Source organism: Phacochoerus africanus, chromosome 9 (genome assembly GCF_016906955.1).
Source record: "Phacochoerus africanus isolate WHEZ1 chromosome 9, ROS_Pafr_v1, whole genome shotgun sequence".
Lineage (NCBI taxonomy): Eukaryota > Metazoa > Chordata > Mammalia > Artiodactyla > Suidae > Phacochoerus > Phacochoerus africanus.
The window spans coordinates 79,156,660-79,174,088 of NC_062552.1; the positions used below are offsets into that span (position 1 = coordinate 79,156,660).

General features: G+C 37.9%; 1 protein-coding gene across 1 annotated transcript in view; it reads left to right on the forward strand.

The window, feature by feature from the left end:
* Positions 1 to 14,447, forward strand: part of HNRNPC (heterogeneous nuclear ribonucleoprotein C) — a 47,878-nt gene extending 33,431 nt beyond the window's left edge. The window contains 7 exon segments of the mRNA XM_047797374.1: positions 31 to 54; positions 57 to 105; positions 745 to 792; positions 12,810 to 12,970; positions 13,458 to 13,571; positions 13,819 to 13,979; positions 14,079 to 14,447. Coding sequence (XP_047653330.1) covers positions 31 to 54; positions 57 to 105; positions 745 to 792; positions 12,810 to 12,970; positions 13,458 to 13,571; positions 13,819 to 13,979; positions 14,079 to 14,162 — 641 coding nt within the window. The 3' untranslated portion in view covers positions 14,163 to 14,447.
* Positions 14,448 to 17,429: the final 2,982 nt, after the last annotated feature.

Genomic DNA, 17,429 nt, shown 5'->3' on the forward strand with positions numbered 1-17,429 from the left:
TTAAAGGTTTTTTGTTTTTTGCTTTTTCAGATATTAATCTGGCTGCAGAGCCAAAGTGAACCGAGGAAAGGCAGGTGTGAAACGATCTGCAGCGGAGATGTACGGGTCAGTACCAGAACACCCTTCTCCGTCCCCTCTACTCAGGTCCGGAACTTTATTATTTATAACTGCATTGTGTCCATCAGTGGGCATCTTCTCTATCTGTTTTCTGGATGTGGGGAGGGTTAACTGTAGTATGTTTTAATATGTGTGAAAGTAATGCTTTATTGATTTGTTTTGATGAACCTCTTTTACCCCCATTTCCCAGAGAATTATTAGAATTCCCTGAGATTTTTTTACTGTTAAAAATGGTTTGGTATTTAAAGCATAAATTATTGTCCTTCAATAAGAGTTATTCAGTGTCTAAGAAGCTGAGGGAGGGAGTATAGAAAAGGAAGGAGGATGGCATAAGAATGTTCAATTTACTGTTGTATTTTTCTGTGTTCTTATTTTAGCTATTATGTTGTATGTTGATATTGTAGCAATCTTTTGTCTAAATTTGCATTTGCCACTGCATGTCCAGTAGCCTAAAGTGGTTAGAATTAGTGAACTATTGTTTAATGATTGGGCATTAGTCCATGCTAATCTTTTGATCTATTTGTGGTTGGTTTAGTGTGGGGTTTTTGATTTTTGTTTTTTCCCATCTGCTGTTGTAAATTTACATCAACAGCTCCAAATTAATCTTCTTTGGTATTTATTTTTCAGCTCCTCTTTTGACTTGGACTATGACTTTCAACGGGATTATTATGACAGGTATGTTTAAAATGTTTTGTCCGTTCCAATAAGAAACTATCTAGAACCATTTTATTTTTCTAATTCATAGTAATAAATGTTCCATTTTGTAGTAATAAATTTTTCAAAGGCCTTTCTGCCAGAATATAATGAAAAATACCTTCCCCAAAATTGTCAGAGGTACACTAGATAAGAGTGGTGTTTGTAATTTCAGGGCATATGTAGACATGACCATTATTTTCTGGACTAATGCTTTCTTTTTTTCAGTCATTTTTGGCCTCCCTGTGGGATATGGAGCCATTGGGCCAGGGATCAGATCAGAGCCACAGTCACAACCTAAGCCACAGCTGTGGCAACGCTGAATCCCTAAACCACTCTGTTAGGCCAGGAATCAGACCCACTTCCTAGTAGCTCCCAAGTCTCCACCAGTCCCTTTGCACCACAGCCAGAGCTCCTGATGCTTTTTTCTTGACAAGTCAGTTTCCTTTTTGTTTTAATTTGTATGCCACATAAAAGTGAGGACTGACTTGCCTAAGAATGAAATGAGATTTAATTAGTAGTACCCTATTCTCTTTATTGAATTTGCTATTGCATATTTGCCACTTGGCTTTACATTGTAGGAAATTACTGCAAACTATAAAAAATATTCCCTAACCTTAAAAGTCTAATAGTCTCCTTTGAGCAGACCCATCAATAGAGGGTACCATAAGCATATATAATGAATTAACAATACAAATTGCTTTAGGAGTTAATGTTGAAGTGTTAAGATTTGTGTGCTGATAATACAGTTGTAAAAGGAAGGGAGATTGGACTGTAATGATTATTTTGCCTTCAGAATGGCATTCATTTTGAAAAAGTAAGAAATAAAATTGGGAGATGAGTTGGATAGGGATAAGTTATGGATGGCTTTGAATGATGGATTTAGACCTGATAAAGGAATTAGTCATTGAAGAATGGCCTGATTTTTTAAAAAAATTAGTATACTATTGGCATCCTGATGACATTACTGTTCATGAATGTTAAGGAAACACATTTATTTGTTTAAATTATGCATTGTTTGTATGGAAGTCTATGGCGCATACTCGTTCTTTAGATTTGGTGAGATATCAGTATACTTTCTTTGTTATTTTCATGTTAAACTCCAATATACGAGTCATTAGTATTTTAAGTTAATATATATGTAAGAATTCCAGTTAGGGTCAGCCTCTGCTTTTGGAATAAAAGTAATACCTTTTTGATTTGGGAGTATTTCACGAAAGAGAAACATTTGAACTAAGTTGATCAATCATGCCACGGGAATTGGATAAAGAAATTAAGTCAGCTGGAAAATCATGAGCAAAGACCTGAAGGTATACTTGTGTGTTTGAGAAATACCACATAGGCAATAGTAGCTAGTCAATAAAAGGCCAGAAAATAAGGCTGGAAAATAGTTTGGATGTAAATTGTTACAGGTCCTTGAATGCCATATTAAAAAGTTGTGGGATTTGAGTCTCATGCATTGTCAAAATCGTTATTTCAGCGTTTCCATTGTGATTCAGTGGGTTTAAGCGCCTGCCCACTGAGGTGCAGTATCTGTGAGGATGCAGGTTCAATTCATAGGCCTTGCTCAGTGGGTTTAGAATACAGTATAGGCCTGCAGCTGCAGTTCTGATTAGATCCCCTAGCCTGGGAACCTCCATATAAAAAAGGAAAAAAAGTATTTCTTAGAGATTTCTTTAGATTTCTGTGTTGGGATACATTTTGAAAGCTCTGATTTTTGCACTGTGAAAATAGTAAAATGTAAAAATACCAGACCTTAATAGTTGAGAAAACATATTTTCTTACCTACTGAAAACTTGGTTACTGGTTGAGTGACTTGAAGGCACTGAGACTTAGTGGGTTTGAAGCAGCTTACCTTTACCCTTTCTGCACACAGGAATTTCTTGGCCACATTTTATTCATGCCCAGTTACATCTGTAGGGATTCTTATACATCTAGTCTAGGTAAACCCCTTAAGTATTGATGTATTTTTTTTTCTCTAAGTTTTACTATTATCTTGGTGAGGCAGTGAGATTTGACCATCCTTATTGTCATACTCTAATTTGGAAAAAGTTTTTTTTAATTGAGGAATTTCAAAATTGAGTAAAAGAGATAAGACAGGTAAAGGAATACTGAAAACATTTAGATGCTTGCAAAAATATCTTCAGATTTCTTAGCGCTGCTCCCTGGTCTTAAAAATTGGTGGCAACACCACTGTTGGCCACACTCTAGTTTCTCAGGAGGCAAGAGAATACCTTTAGGTGTTCTCTGTATTATTGCTTGATATTACAGAGTGTCAGTGAAAAGTAATGTCTTTTACCTTCCATTCTAAAGTCAACCAATAGAAAAGAATTCTGATGACTGATGGAGTAACCAAATAGTAATTGATAAAGAGCTCATTCAGATTTATACTGAGGTCTAGTGGAAACTGAACATACTCAGTTAAGAATGGAAAAACTATAGGAGTTCCCGTCGTGGCTCAGTGGTTAATGAATCTGACCAGGAACCATGAGGTTGCAGGTTTGATCCCTTTTCCTTGCTCAGTGGGTTAAGGATCCGGCATTGCCGTGAGATGTGGTGTAGGTTGCAGACGCGGCTTGGATCCCACATTGCTGCGGCTTGGATCCCACGTTCCTGTGGCTCTGGTGTAGGCCGGTGGCTACAGCTCCGATTGGACCCCTAGCCTGGGAACAGCCCAAGAAATAGCAAAAAGACAAAAAATAAAATAAAAAAGAATGGAAAACTACTCAGGCAAATGGTATTAATTTCCTCTCAGAAGTCATCCTGAAGATGATGCTTTATTCACAAGATTAAGATATTTATTATCCTACTTAGTAACCTCCTAGATCAATTATGTTAGATTCTTTTTAAAAGAAGTTGAAAGATTTACTTTGAGATGTGCTGAAAACTCTTAAAAACATGAAATTCACATGAATATTTCAAGACATAAATTTGGCATTTCTGCTACCTATTGGCAACCTATATGGAGCAGAGAAAAGAAAAGCTGAAGAATCCAAAGACTTAATCACTCAGCAGGAAAGGTTACGACCAGAATCATAGGTATCATCTCAGTTTTCTTATCCCTAAAAGGGAAATAATAATGCCTACTAATAGAGTTGTTATGAAGACTAAAATATGGAAGATAATTACATTATAAATAACCTTCACATATTGTTAAGCTATCAGATACTATCAGTCAAGAATTCCCGATCTTGGGAGTTCTCTTCTGGCACAGTGGGTTAAGAATCTGGGTTTTTTCCCCTGCTGTGGCCATGGGTTCCATCCCTAACTTGGAGGCTTCCACATGCCATGGGTGTGGCCAAAAATTTTTTAAATTTCCAATCTTTTTAGAGCATGAAGATTAAAATCTCCTAAAGTTACTGAAAATTATACTTCTGAAATACTATTTTATTAGCCCTATTAACACTGTCACACATTAAAACATCAAATTGAAGGGAATCATGGCTAGCCTACCATTCTTTCCCACAAAAACTAACATCTCTAGCATAATTTGGGGGTCTTTATGTGCGACAAAAGTCTTCTAAATTAATGCATAGTGAAGTGCAAGGCAGGTGGAAAAGGTAACCATCATATTCCTTAAACTAATATTTGAGCCCTGGGAGTTCCCATCATGGCTCAGCGGAAACGAATCTGACTAGGAACCATGAGGTGGTGGGTTCGATCCCTGGCCTGGATCAGTGGGTTAAGTATCCAGCATTGCCATGAGCTATGGTGTAGGTTGCAGATGCGGCTCGGATCTGGCCGCGTTGCTGTGGCTTTGGCGCAGGCCAGCAGCAACAGGTCTGATTAGACCCCTAGCCTGGGAGCCTCCATATGCCACAGGTGTGGCCCTAAAAAGACCAAAAATAAAAATAAATAAATAAAATAAAAATAAAAATTTTTAAAAATTAAAAAAAAAAACATAATAAGAGGAGTTCCCGTCGTGGCGCAGTGGTTAATGAATCTGACTAGGAACCATGAGGTTGCAGGTTCAGTCCCTGGCCTTGCTCAGTGGGTTAAGGATCCGGCATTGCCATGAGCTGTGGTGTAGGTTGCAGACTCGGCTCGGCTCGGATCATACGTTGCTGTGGCTGTGGTATAAGCCGGTGGCTACAGCTGTGATTCAACCCCTAGCCTGGGAACCTCCATATGCTGAGGGAGCCGCCCAAGAAATGGAAAAAAAAAAAAAATTTGAGCCCATAGTTTGTTGTAGGCACACAGAGTTTAGGCTTTGAGTTAATAAGTCAAAAAATAGAGAATATGGGAGTTCCCGTCGTGGCGCAGTGGTTAACGAATCCAACTAGGAACCATGAGGTTGCGGGTTCAGTCCCTGCCCTTGCTCAGTGGGTGAACGATCTGGCGTTGCCGTGAGCTGTGGTGTAGGTTGCAGACGCGGCTCGGATCCTGCGTTGCTGTGGCTCTGGCGTAGGCCGGTGGCTACAGCTCCGATTAGACCCCTAGCCTGGGAACCTCCATATGCCGCGGGAGTGGCCCAAGAAATAGCAACAACAACAACAACAGCAAAAAAGACAAAAAGACAAAAAAAAATAGAGAATATGGATTGGAGCCCATCCCCAACCCCCCTCTTGTTGGTGTTAAGAAGAGCCCGCTCCCCTCGCCCCCCCGCGGCCATACACATGGCCAAGGAACTCACACCACAGCAGTGACATCACTGGATCCTTAACCTGCTGAGCCACTAGGGAACTCCTAGATGAGCTCTCTTTGGGGCTTCCTCCTCTTCCAATTTTCTGATGTCCCTGGGCAACAATGGACCTGAGAGATGGGGTTTATGTATGTGTATGAAGAAAGAGTACATAAAATATTTAGGTTTTAGAGAATTGGGTAAAACCATCTGCTTGGAAAGGCATGTGATTCAGAGAACAAGAAGATTCTTGGCTGCCTGAAAAAGCCTTTTTTATTTTTATTTATTTATTTTTTTTGTCTTTTTGCCATTTCTTGGGCCTCTCCCGCGGCATATGGAGGTTTGTTAACCCACTGAGCAAGGGCAGGGATGGAACCCACAACCTCATGGTTCCTAGTTGGATTCGTTAACCACTGCACCACAACGGGAACTCCAAGAGATGCCTTTTTAGCTTTTCACTTTAGGTGACATTTACATGTCATTTTAGGCATAGGATGAAATTTGCATTTGCTCAGCCTTTCTATTGGTTGTATCTTTCATGTTGTAGTTGTCAAAAAGACTTCAGTATAATTATACTTTGAACATAAATATGATATTATTGGACTTAAATTTTTGACAATAATATATTTTATTTAGCATTCATTTGGGACAGTTTTCTCATTTTATTGTGTCCTGGACACTTGTTGAGTATGTGGGAGATGTTTATTTGAAAGAGAAGTGTTTGAGTCTAATCAGAATCTGCTCTTTTAGGAATATACATCAGGACATTTTCCATCTATTTATACTTTATCAAGCTCCTAAATTTCTTTTTTCTTTTTTTAAAACTAGCTTTATTGAGATGTAATTCATTTTAAAGTGTACAGTTAATGGAGTTCCTGTCATGGCGCAGTGGACATGGAACCATGAGGTTTCAGGTTTGTTCCCTGGCCTCTCAGTGGGTTAAGAATCCGCTATTGCTGTGAGCTGTAGTGTGGGTCGCAAATGAGACTCAGATCTGACTGACTTTGCTGTGGTGTGGGCCAGCAGCTGTAGCTCTGATTAGACCCCTAGCCTGGGAACCTCCATATGCCATGGGTGTGACCCTAAAAGGCAAATAAATAAAGTGTACAGTTGAATTTATATATTCATAATTTTGCAGTCATGACCATGATCTGATTTTGGAACATTTTCGTCACCCCCAAAATAAACAACTTACTGGCAATTGCTCCTTACTCTTCCTCTATTCTAAGGCCTAGCAACCGCTAATCCATTTTCTACCTACAGATTTGCCTATTGTGGAAATTTCATGTCAGTGGAATCATGTGACATGTGTCTTTTGTGACCAGTTTTTTATGGTTCATCCATGTATTATTAGTACTTTATTCCTTTTTATTGTTGGTTTGAGATGTTTCCACATTTTTAATAATGCTCCTCTGAACATTGGTGTACACATTTTTGCATAGGCGTATATTTTCATTTTTCTTGGGTATGTACCTCAAGGTAGAATTGCTGGGTCTTATGATAATTCTGTGTTTAACTTTTAGAGGAATTGCCATTATGTCTTCCAAAGCAGCAATACCATTTTATATTTCCATCCACCATGTATGAGGGTTCTAATTCTCCACATCCTTGCCAACATTTGTTCTGTTTTGTATCTTGGTTATTTAAGTTATTCTGGTGTGGGGATTATTTTATTATAGTTTTGATTTGCATTTTCTTTAATGCTGATGTTGAGTTTGTGTGTGCTGATTGGCTCTTTATCTTTAGAGAAATGTTTTCTGATCCTTTGCCCAATTTTATATTGGGTAAAACATTTTTGTATATTCTGGATGTAATAACCGATATTATCATTTTTGAAGTTTATTACTCTTTAGTTTTCTATGGTTTCACCATTTTGCTTTGTGATCACAGATATGTAACTATCAGTTTATACTAAGGACGTTAGCTGGTTTGTAAGGATTATGGTTTTGTTACAGGCTTGTGAAATTATAGAATTATCTAAGCTCTCTTTGAAAATAATTTATTAGTTAGTAGGTAGATGTCTGTGGAAGGAATAAACTAGGACAGCACTGGCCAAATAGAACTCTGTATATAGGGGCTATCAATTCCTGTTCTTTGTAAGTAGCAATGCATGTGTTGTTCCTCAACCTTGTTCATTGTTCTTTGGGCAAGGTAGCAATAACCTCTTTTGTTTTGTTTTTTCCTATAGTTAAAAAATCGTTATTTAGTTAAAATTTGACAATTTGGGTGTCCCTAAATATTGAATGATCCTATGCAACATACTGGTTTGCCGTTTAGTCCCTTCATCCTTTACATCAGCAGTACTTGATGTTTTAATCTTGACTATCATCCCAGATAATCTATATCCTTAGTGGACCCTAAAGCCAATTTGAAGAAATTTGAGGACCTTAACGTACAACTATGCAAATTTACCTTGGTAATTAGCACTGCATTAGCAAAGCAAGTGTAAGTTAATACTTGTATACAGTTTGTCTTTTCCTATACTCATTGAGGCAAGCTTGTGGAAGGGTGCCTTCAAATAATGTTCAGAAATTGTCTCTTATTTTAGAAATAAAACACATTGTAAGGATTTCACCAATTGATTTAAAGCACAACGTCAAGAATTCCAGCTACATCATGGAAGTGGGTTTGGGTGTCTATTTGACATGACGTAGTTTCATATTTACATTTCAATGTAAACCTGAATTGTTACATAGACATTTTTAGCACTTTTCCCTTATGTAATTAAAGTCAGTAGTCTATTCACTTGTAAAATAGAGCTTAGAGAAAAATATATACTACAAAATTACATGTTGTAGGGTGAACTTTTGGTCTGTTTGTATTGGGGGGGGCCACACTGTGGTGGATGGAAGTTCCCAGGTTAGGGGTCAAATTGGAGTTACAGCTGCAGGCCTACACCACAGACGCAGCAGTGCAGGATTCCAAGCCTCATCTTCGACTTATACCATGACTCACGGCAACACCGGATCCGTAAGCCACTGAGCAAGGCCAGGGCTCAAACCTGTGTCCTTATGAATCTGAATCCCAGTTGGGTTCATTACTACTGAGCCACAACAGGAACTCCAAACTTTTGGGTTTTATTTTATTTTTTCGGATTTTTAGGGCCGTTCCTGCGGAATATGGAGGCTCCCTGGCTAGGGGTCCAATCGGGGCTGTAGCGACCAGCCTACGCCAGAGCCACAGCAACGCCAGATCCTTAACTTGCTGAGCAAGGCCAGGGGTGGAACCTGCATCCTCATGGATACTAGTCAGATTCGTTTGCACTGAGCCAAGATAGGAACTCCCGAACTTTTGGTTTTTAATAAGAATTTGTCCCAAAAGATTGTAAGCCATAGTCTTTAAGATAATTTTATTTTGTGTAAAGTCAAGAAATACATTTAAAATAAAAGATGCCAATTTTTGAAGGCCTTGATTGTTGAACGTATTCATGAGTATCAGTAGTTGATATTCTGCTTATGCAATGTAATGCTTCAATTCACACAAGGCCAAAGTAAATAAATTTTAATCTTGACAGTCATAAAGTCCTTTTCTTCAAAAAGTGTACAGCATAATGTTGTACAAGAGATGTGTTCTGAAGTTTTACTCTGGATGATGATATATCAGGAAACTTAACATTGAAGTTAATTTTAGCAGACAATTAAATTCAGCAGAGAGTCTCAGGCATTCTAAGCCCAAAAGTATAGTAGCCTATAGAATAAATCACTTTTTGAGGAAAATCAAAAGTAATCAGGAAATTTCATCTTGAAAACTTTTCTGTTGTAGAGGAAAAATAATGGAGTTGAAGGAAAAATACTTCCTAATCCCTGAATGAAATTATAATGGGATTGCATGTTTAAACTGAATTTGATAAATCAGAATTATTCTGGGGAGGAGTATTCTTAAGGTAGTTCTCACCTATAATTTACTTCATATTGTGGCATTTGTTTTTTATTCACATTTTTTGTAGGCAACAATATGTAAAATTAGTTGGTTTCCAGAATTTGATAATTAACATGACTTAAAATTATTTCTTATCGAAATTTTTAAGAGAAGAAACAGCTATTGTACATTAAATATATTTAAGAGAATATAGATTTTTACTAATGCTATATTATAGTTGTTTCTGCTTTGGTAGTGATTGAAATATATTGTTAATCAGGCTTTTTGTGACCCAAAGAAGATCACTGTTACATCCAGTCATTTAAAAGCTTGCCTTTGAAAACCTATACATTTAATAATACCTTGTAATGCTTATATTTTAGCTTAGATTAAGATGGAGATTTTGTCTTAATCTGTTTAGATTATTAGCTAGCTAATGTGTGTCCAGGAATGTTTTAATTTCTTTAAAATGGTCTTTTAATTGTCTTTTATTCTGATTAGATTATATACCAACATTCAGTGTCCAGATTTCTGACTTAGGGTATAGTCAGAATTCTTTTAGTGTTTAAGTACTTTTTCCTCTGGTAATAATGAAACTTTCATAAAGACTTTTTAATGACTTGGGCTTTATCATTAGGGGATCAGCAGCTATTGTGTTTGCCTCATGTGATTTACTATAGTTTTCTTGTAGGAATAATGGTTACTTAATTTGTAGTTGGTTCATGAAGCTGTTATACTGAGCTTCTTCCTATTATCTATCCCTTTGACCCTAAGGGTTATCACCGTATGTATGGTCTTTCTCTTTGTGTTTCTCCTCCTCATATTTTCACATTGATGCACTTTGGCATTTTACATGGAAAGGTCTATTTAATAAATTTCCTTAAACAGATCTTTGTGGGTTTTTGAAAGCCCATTTTTGCTTAAGCAGCAGTTCTGTGACAGTAAAAGTCCTTGAGCATTACCAGTTGATCTTTTTAAAATAGTTTTTTCTGGGAGTTCCTTGGTGGCCTAGCAGTTGAGGATCTGTGTTGTCACTGCTATGGCATGGGTAAATCCCTGGCCTAGGAACTTTTGCATGTGATAGGTACAGCACCCCCAGTTTTTTTCTTCAGAGAACTGGAGTGTTTGACTTCCCTTTGTGTTCATGAGGCCATTACCTAGATTCAAAATACAGGCTTTTTATGCATCATTTTTGCTATGGTGATTTACCCTGGTCAGATGAACTAGTATAGTTCAAAAGGAAATTCCAGTGCCATGAAGTATAGGGAATCTGGAATGGCTAGCTCGTTGGTTTGGAGACTAGTGCCAGTGAGAATGAGTGAGTTGGGAGGTAGGTTAGAGCTATAAATCCAACAGGGCTGGGGCATGTGCTGTTTCATGCCTAAAGATAAGGATAATTTATTTATTTTTTTAACCCCCAGAAGTTGTGTAAGGTGCAAAACATCATCACCTTACACAAAGAAAAGTAGTTTGTGAACTCTAATATTTTATAGTTTCTGAATTATTTTACATCAGAAAATTTTGGGCCAGAAGATGGAAAGCTCTATGTAAAAATGGAAGATAGTAGTGCAGTTACTCAGTATCTCTTGTGTTTATTTCTGTTAATTTCCATAAGTGGGTTAATACTAACAAATTAGCAATTCAGTTAATACATGTCTACTGAGAAGAAACCTCTACAGAAATGCTAAGGCAGTCCTAATTTCTGAATCATAAATTTTCTTATTTCCTGGGACTCAAACTTTTTCTTATTGGATCTTAAAATAAGACATATATGAGTGCTTTAATAATTTTTATCAGTCATTGATTCTTTGGCACATGGTAAATCATTATTATGCTGCAAGAGGAGTGGTGTTGGATGGTCAATGCTTAAAAACTGAGTGAAGATTAGTAGTAAGTCATTCCCTCACTTCTTTGGCAGTGTTCCTAGCATAGCCACTTATAGGAAAATATTAAAAATATTATCTTGTTAAAGTAGGGTGGAAACATTTTTATATTAAGGTAGGTAAGTTTTTTTTCCTACTGATATGTTTTACTTATGCTGTCATGGGTTTTTGTAAAATAACAGAATGAAGAGACTTTGTAGAACCGCTCTCCATGTTTTTGGTTGTATTTTGGATTTTCTCTTTATAAATGTTCAGAGTCAATACCAGGCCATCACTTTGGTGTATCTTTTTTTCCTCTTGGCCACACCATGGTATATGGATGTTCCTGAGCCAGGGATCAAATCCAAGCCTCAGCTACGGCAACACTGGATCCTTAACCTTCTGTCCCAGGCTGGGGGTGAAACCTGATCTGTCGCAAAGACAATGCCAGATCCTTAACCTGCTGCAACACAGTGGGAACTACACTTGGGTGTATATTTAGCAGTCACTGGGATTACTTGTCCAGGGGAAGCAGCAGTTGAGCAGTCAGTGATTTTTGAGAACTAAATGTGTGCTAGACACACTAGTGAATAGTGAACAAGATAAACAATATTTATTCTCTGTTGAAACTTTGAGTGGAGCTTATGCTGAATGTTAAAATTGATAGTGGTAGTGGTATTTATGCCCAGCTAATACATGAAATGCCTGTTTCTGTAGGCCAAAAATGGTTAATATTGGCCATTTTATTGGTTCAGTGTACTGTTACTAACTAACGGTAGTTACTTGTATGTTTCTGTGGTTAAAAAGATCAGGCAGGGGAGTTCCCGTCGTGGCACAGTGGTTAACGAATCCGACTAGGAACCATGAGGTTGCGGGTTCGGTCCCTGCCCTTGCTCAGTGGGTTAACGATCCGGCGTTGCCGTGAGCTGTGGTGTAGGTTGCGGACGCGGCTCGGATCCCACGTTGCTGTGGCTCTGGTGTAGGCCAGTGGCTACAGCTCTGATTCGACCCCTAGCCTGAGAATCTCCATATGCCTCTGGAGCGGCCCAAAGAAATAGCAAAAAGACAAAAAGAAAAAGGAAAAAAAGATCAGGCAGGATTTAGGTAACAAGAACTCTGTTTGCAGGCTTGGTTGAAAATAATGTTCTTTTGGAGTTCCCACTGTGGCACAGTGGGTTAAGAACTCAACTTCAATGGCTTGGTTCACTGTGGAGGCATGGGTTCAACTCCCTGGCTTGGTGCAGAGAGATTAAAAGATCTGGCATTGCTACAGCTGTGACATAGGTTGCAGCTGCAGTTTGGATTTGACCCCTGGTCCAGGAACTTCCATATGCTAAGGGTGTGGCCATATTTTAATGAAAAAAAGTAATGTTCTATTAAAACTGCCGTTGTACCATAGGAACCTTTATGTCCAATGCTTAAGGCAACCAACCATATTATTGGATGTGTGTGTGTATATATGTATTTTCTTGAAGGAAAGTGGCTGCAGTATTAAATATCAAAGAATAAAGAATTTTACTGGCCTTTTGAATTAAATTAGCAAAAAATTATTATTGTAAGGCAGTGGACAATATTTTACTATTTAATAAGGAGACTGTTTGAATCTTCCTGACTCAATTTTAGTGGTGAAGGAATTCTGTTTTCTTTTTCTCTAACAGGATGTACAGTTACCCAGCACGTGTTCCTCCTCCTCCTCCTATTGCTCGGGCTGTAGTGCCCTCAAAACGCCAGCGTGTATCAGGAAACACCTCACGAAGGGGCAAAAGTGGCTTCAATTCTAAGAGTGGACAGCGGGGATCATCTTCTAAGTCTGGAAAGTGTATGTATTGTCGCAGCTTTATGATTCTTATATTTCTTGTGTGTTGAAATAGGGAAATTAATGCAGTTAATAATCAGGTTTTGTACAAATGACTTTGGATAATCAAAATTATAAAAGGTGACAAATAGTGATTAAAGGGCCAACTCTAAACAACCTAACGCCTTGGTAATTTGAAAAAAAGTCATTCGATTTTAGAGAGTTGAAATACCTATTCATTGTATGAAATGTGTTGGTAAAACAGAACCGAAAATGCTTTAAAATAGAATTGAGGGTCTTTGGCTTGCCTTAATGTTAAGAATGCTGCTGCTAAGTGGATAGGCACATTAGATTCAGTTTTCAGCTTCCACCTAAAAGATCAAAGGTCCCTGTTAACTAGGACAATTTGGTACAGGCTCCATTTCCCTCCAGGGATCTCATGTTGGTTACTGTTGTATAGTCTAGGTGAAGAGTGTGTTTGAGTCTAATCTAGATTTTATTTGTATTAAAGTAAAAGGAGATGACCTTCAGGCCATTAAGAAGGAGTTGACCCAGATAAAACAAAAAGTGGATTCTCTACTGGAAAGCCTGGAAAAAATCGAAAAGGAACAGAGCAAACAAGGAGGTAAATAATGGTCCTACACTTGTTGGGTGTAAAGTAGGGTTAGTTACCTAAGATAGTTGAAAGTGTATGTTGGAGTAGTGGGATATAAAGCAGTTGATGAATTTGAAACTTGTGGAGTTTGAATTGGGAAGGGCATTTGTGTGGGAGGATTTAGACTTGTGCTGCATCTCTGTGATCATTAGTGGGGATTGTCTACATCCTGTGGACATTACTTGCCCCTAGACAGACTTGTCCTTCTCATCCCCAGTAGAGATGAAGAATGATAAGTCAGAAGAGGAGCAGAGCAGCAGCTCCCAGAAGAAAGATGAGACTAATGTGAAGATGGAGTCTGAGGGGGGTGCAGATGACTCTGCTGAGGAGGGGGACCTACTGGATGATGATGATAATGAAGATCGGGGGGATGACCAGGTGAAAACCACGGGAAAGGAAAGAAAGAGGTGGTGGAGGGGGGATCAGGGACACATGGAGTGCCTCTAACTCCATCCTATTTGTGTCTGTTTCTCACAGCTGGAGTTGATCAAGGATGATGAAAAAGAGGCTGAGGAAGGAGAGGATGACAGAGACAGCGCCAATGGCGAGGATGACTCTTAAGCACATAGTGGGGTTTAGAAATCTTGTCCCATTATTTCTTTACCTAGGCGCTTGTCTAAGATCAAAATTTTCACCAGATCCTCTCCCCTAGTATCTTCAGCACATGCTCACTGTTCTCCCCATCCTTGTCCTTCCCATGTTCATTAATTCATATTGCCCTGCGCCTAGTCCCATTTTCACTTCTTTGACGCTCCTGGTAGTTATGTTAAGTCTTACCCTGTAATTTTTGCTTTTAATTTTGATACCTCTTTATGACTTAACAATAAAAAGGATGTATCGTTTTTATTAACTGTCTCCAAAATAATCTGTTGTTATGCAGGGAGTACAGTTCTTTACATTCATACATGAGTTCAGTAGTTGCTTCCCTAACTGCAAAGGCAATCTCATTAGTTAAGTAGCACCTGAGAGCAGCTTTGAGTTAGAGGTATGTGTGTTATACCCCACATAAGAGTGCTGTGTGGGGCTGTTCAACACAAATGTAACAATGTATTTTTGTGAATGAGAGTTGGCATGTCAAATGCATCCTTTAGAAAAATAATTAGTGTAATAGTCTTAAGATTTGTTTTCTAAAGTTGATACTGTGGGTTATTTTTGTGAACAGCCTGATGTTTGGGACCTTTTTTCTCAAAATAAACAAGTCCTTATTAAACCAGGAATTTGGAGAAAAAATAAACACCCTGGTTTTTTATTTTTGTATTTTATAGTTGTTTACTTCAAATTCTTTGTTCCACAGCAGCTTCCACAAAACCCCTAGAGTGTACTACTAGATAATGTTTTTCTTTGAGTCATAACTACTCTGCATACCAACATACACAACTCAAATTGTTTTGTTGGGGTGGGAGTTGAATTAAGGAGACAAGTGACTTGTGGAGTGGAGATTGTTTTGCAAATATGGCTTTTAAATCCTGATGAAAAAGTTTGGGAACTACATTAAGCTGTTTTTGTCGGTGCTTTGTGGTCCAGTTAGCACCCTTTTGAGATTTTTTTATTGTGTGCTAAATTGTTCCATTTCTAAATAGAAGAGGCTCAAACATGTCAAGATTTTAGGAAAAGGTGAAACAACTGGAGAATGAAAGCTGTATTTTCAATTTTTGTTCTTTTGATTGCTATTTATAGCCCTAGTTACCATGTGGATTCTGAGTCTATGCCTCAGTGTTACTGAAAATAGGAGAGGTCTTTATTTTCTGGTCGTCTTTAGTCTATGTCTTCCTAAATAACTGTGAGGATGTAGAGTTATATGTTTATCTTACTTTTAATTAATTCAATCCATATAAACTAATTTTTGCCCCTTATGTTTTATACTTGAGTTTTTCCAGCAGAGCAGGATAGAAACATGGTTAATTTGAACTCTTATCACTCATACAAACCTTGGATTCCCCAGAAAGTTGCTGCTGTTTCATAGAATACAGCAAAGGAATTTTTATACAAGCTACTATGGGCAGAAATCACACCCTATTTATGAAGCTCTCATAAATCATTTTATAAAACAGGTGACAAAGAATAGAAAGGAGGGAGAGGCTAAACTGGACGACCCTTGAATCTCAAATCCATAGTATATAAGTAGCTTTTGTGTGATAATTTGGTCAAAAATACTTCTAATCTCCCTGTTTTCTGATTGTGTATGTTCATATGTTACACAAACTCATAACTCATGACAAGAAAATAAACTAGATACTAAGAGAAAGATGCTAATAAATGTGTTTGAGATTATGTTAGCCATCAGTATTTTAAAAGATAGGCTTGAACGTGTCTGTTTTTAAGTATTGATTTAAAAAAAAAAAATCTCTGGAAAAAGCCCTCTTAAGCTAGAGAAATGATTGTACACTCTCAGAAAAACTACACACACATGGGCATATGCACATGCATATAGGGTTACTGATAAAATACCTCAATACTAATTTGTCTTGAGGAAGAGTCATTTCATGCTGTAGGTCTCACACTACTATGAATTAAATTTCCTCATGTAACGAAGAACAGTACTCTGGGTGATCTATTCAGATCAATACTTTCAGTGCAGGCCCCTAGGCTAAAACTATAGAAAGTAAACATTTTTAAAATAGCATATTAAATATTTTTTGAAATCTGATCAAAGGCAGATATTATAGGCTTTCCCCCCCCCCCCCCCACAAGGCTAATATTCTTGAAGATCCTGTGATAGGTTTTTAGTCACTGTTACAGTGCCTAACCCCAGGAAATGAGACTAGAATAGGTTCAGTAGAAATTAAGAGACTGAATAGGCTTGGCAGTGCAAGTAAAGATGGAAAGTTTGACAGTTCTAGAATCAACTAATTGTTTAGAGAGAATTCTGGGTAACTTGACAGCCTCAAAGACAGGGGCTTTACAATAATGAGTGGAAGTAAGATTAAAAACAAAGTTGGGTGTAAAGTTTAGGATAATGGGTTTTTCTTTTTGTTTTTGTTTTTTTTGTTTGTTTTTTAGGGTCGTACCCTCGGCATATGGAGGTTCCCAGGCTAGGGGTCTAATCAGAGCTACAGCTGCTGGCCTCCGCCAGAGCCACAGCAACGCCAGATCCTTCCTTAACCCACTGAGCAAGGCCAGGGATCTAATCTGCAACCACATGGTTCCTAGTTGGATTCGTTTTCACTGCACCACCACGGGAACTCTGTATAATGGGTTTTCTTAATATGCCATGAAGTGTAAGAAAAGTGCCTTGGAAGCTTTTAAGCATTTCAGTCTCCAACAAAGATTGGAAAGCAAGAGAAATGTGGATGATTAAAAAGAAATCCCTTTTCAACATTTCTGATGGTACATAAATTTTAATTGGTAAACTGTTCTTTGGAACTCACTGGCTTAGGGTAGGTACTTTCTAATTTGCTGTTACCTCACCAGTTAAAGGAGCGAACTTAAAGACATCAAGTTGGAGTAGATGACAAATTTGGAATGCTTGAAAATGAGGGGGTTCCCAATGGGTTTCAGTTTGGAAACAGATTTGTGTCAGTCAATGCATGTTTTGAAGCCCATGTTTTATAGAGGGAACTAGATAGAAAAGGAAAGTAATAATGAAAACAAGAATATAGTAAATTGGAAGGGAATATGCTGAAGTCAAAGGATTGAGAGTAAACAGAAGGAGTAGTAGAACAAAAATAACTATTTGAGCCAATGGAGTGGACATAAAATATTAGTAAATCTACTGGACACCTTCACAGCAGTATATTCCAAAAAATAAGTAGCCAAGGAAAAGCCCCAAGGTTATGATATGGAAAGTAAAGAAGCAGGTGACAAACTATACTTCACAAGAAGTAGTGC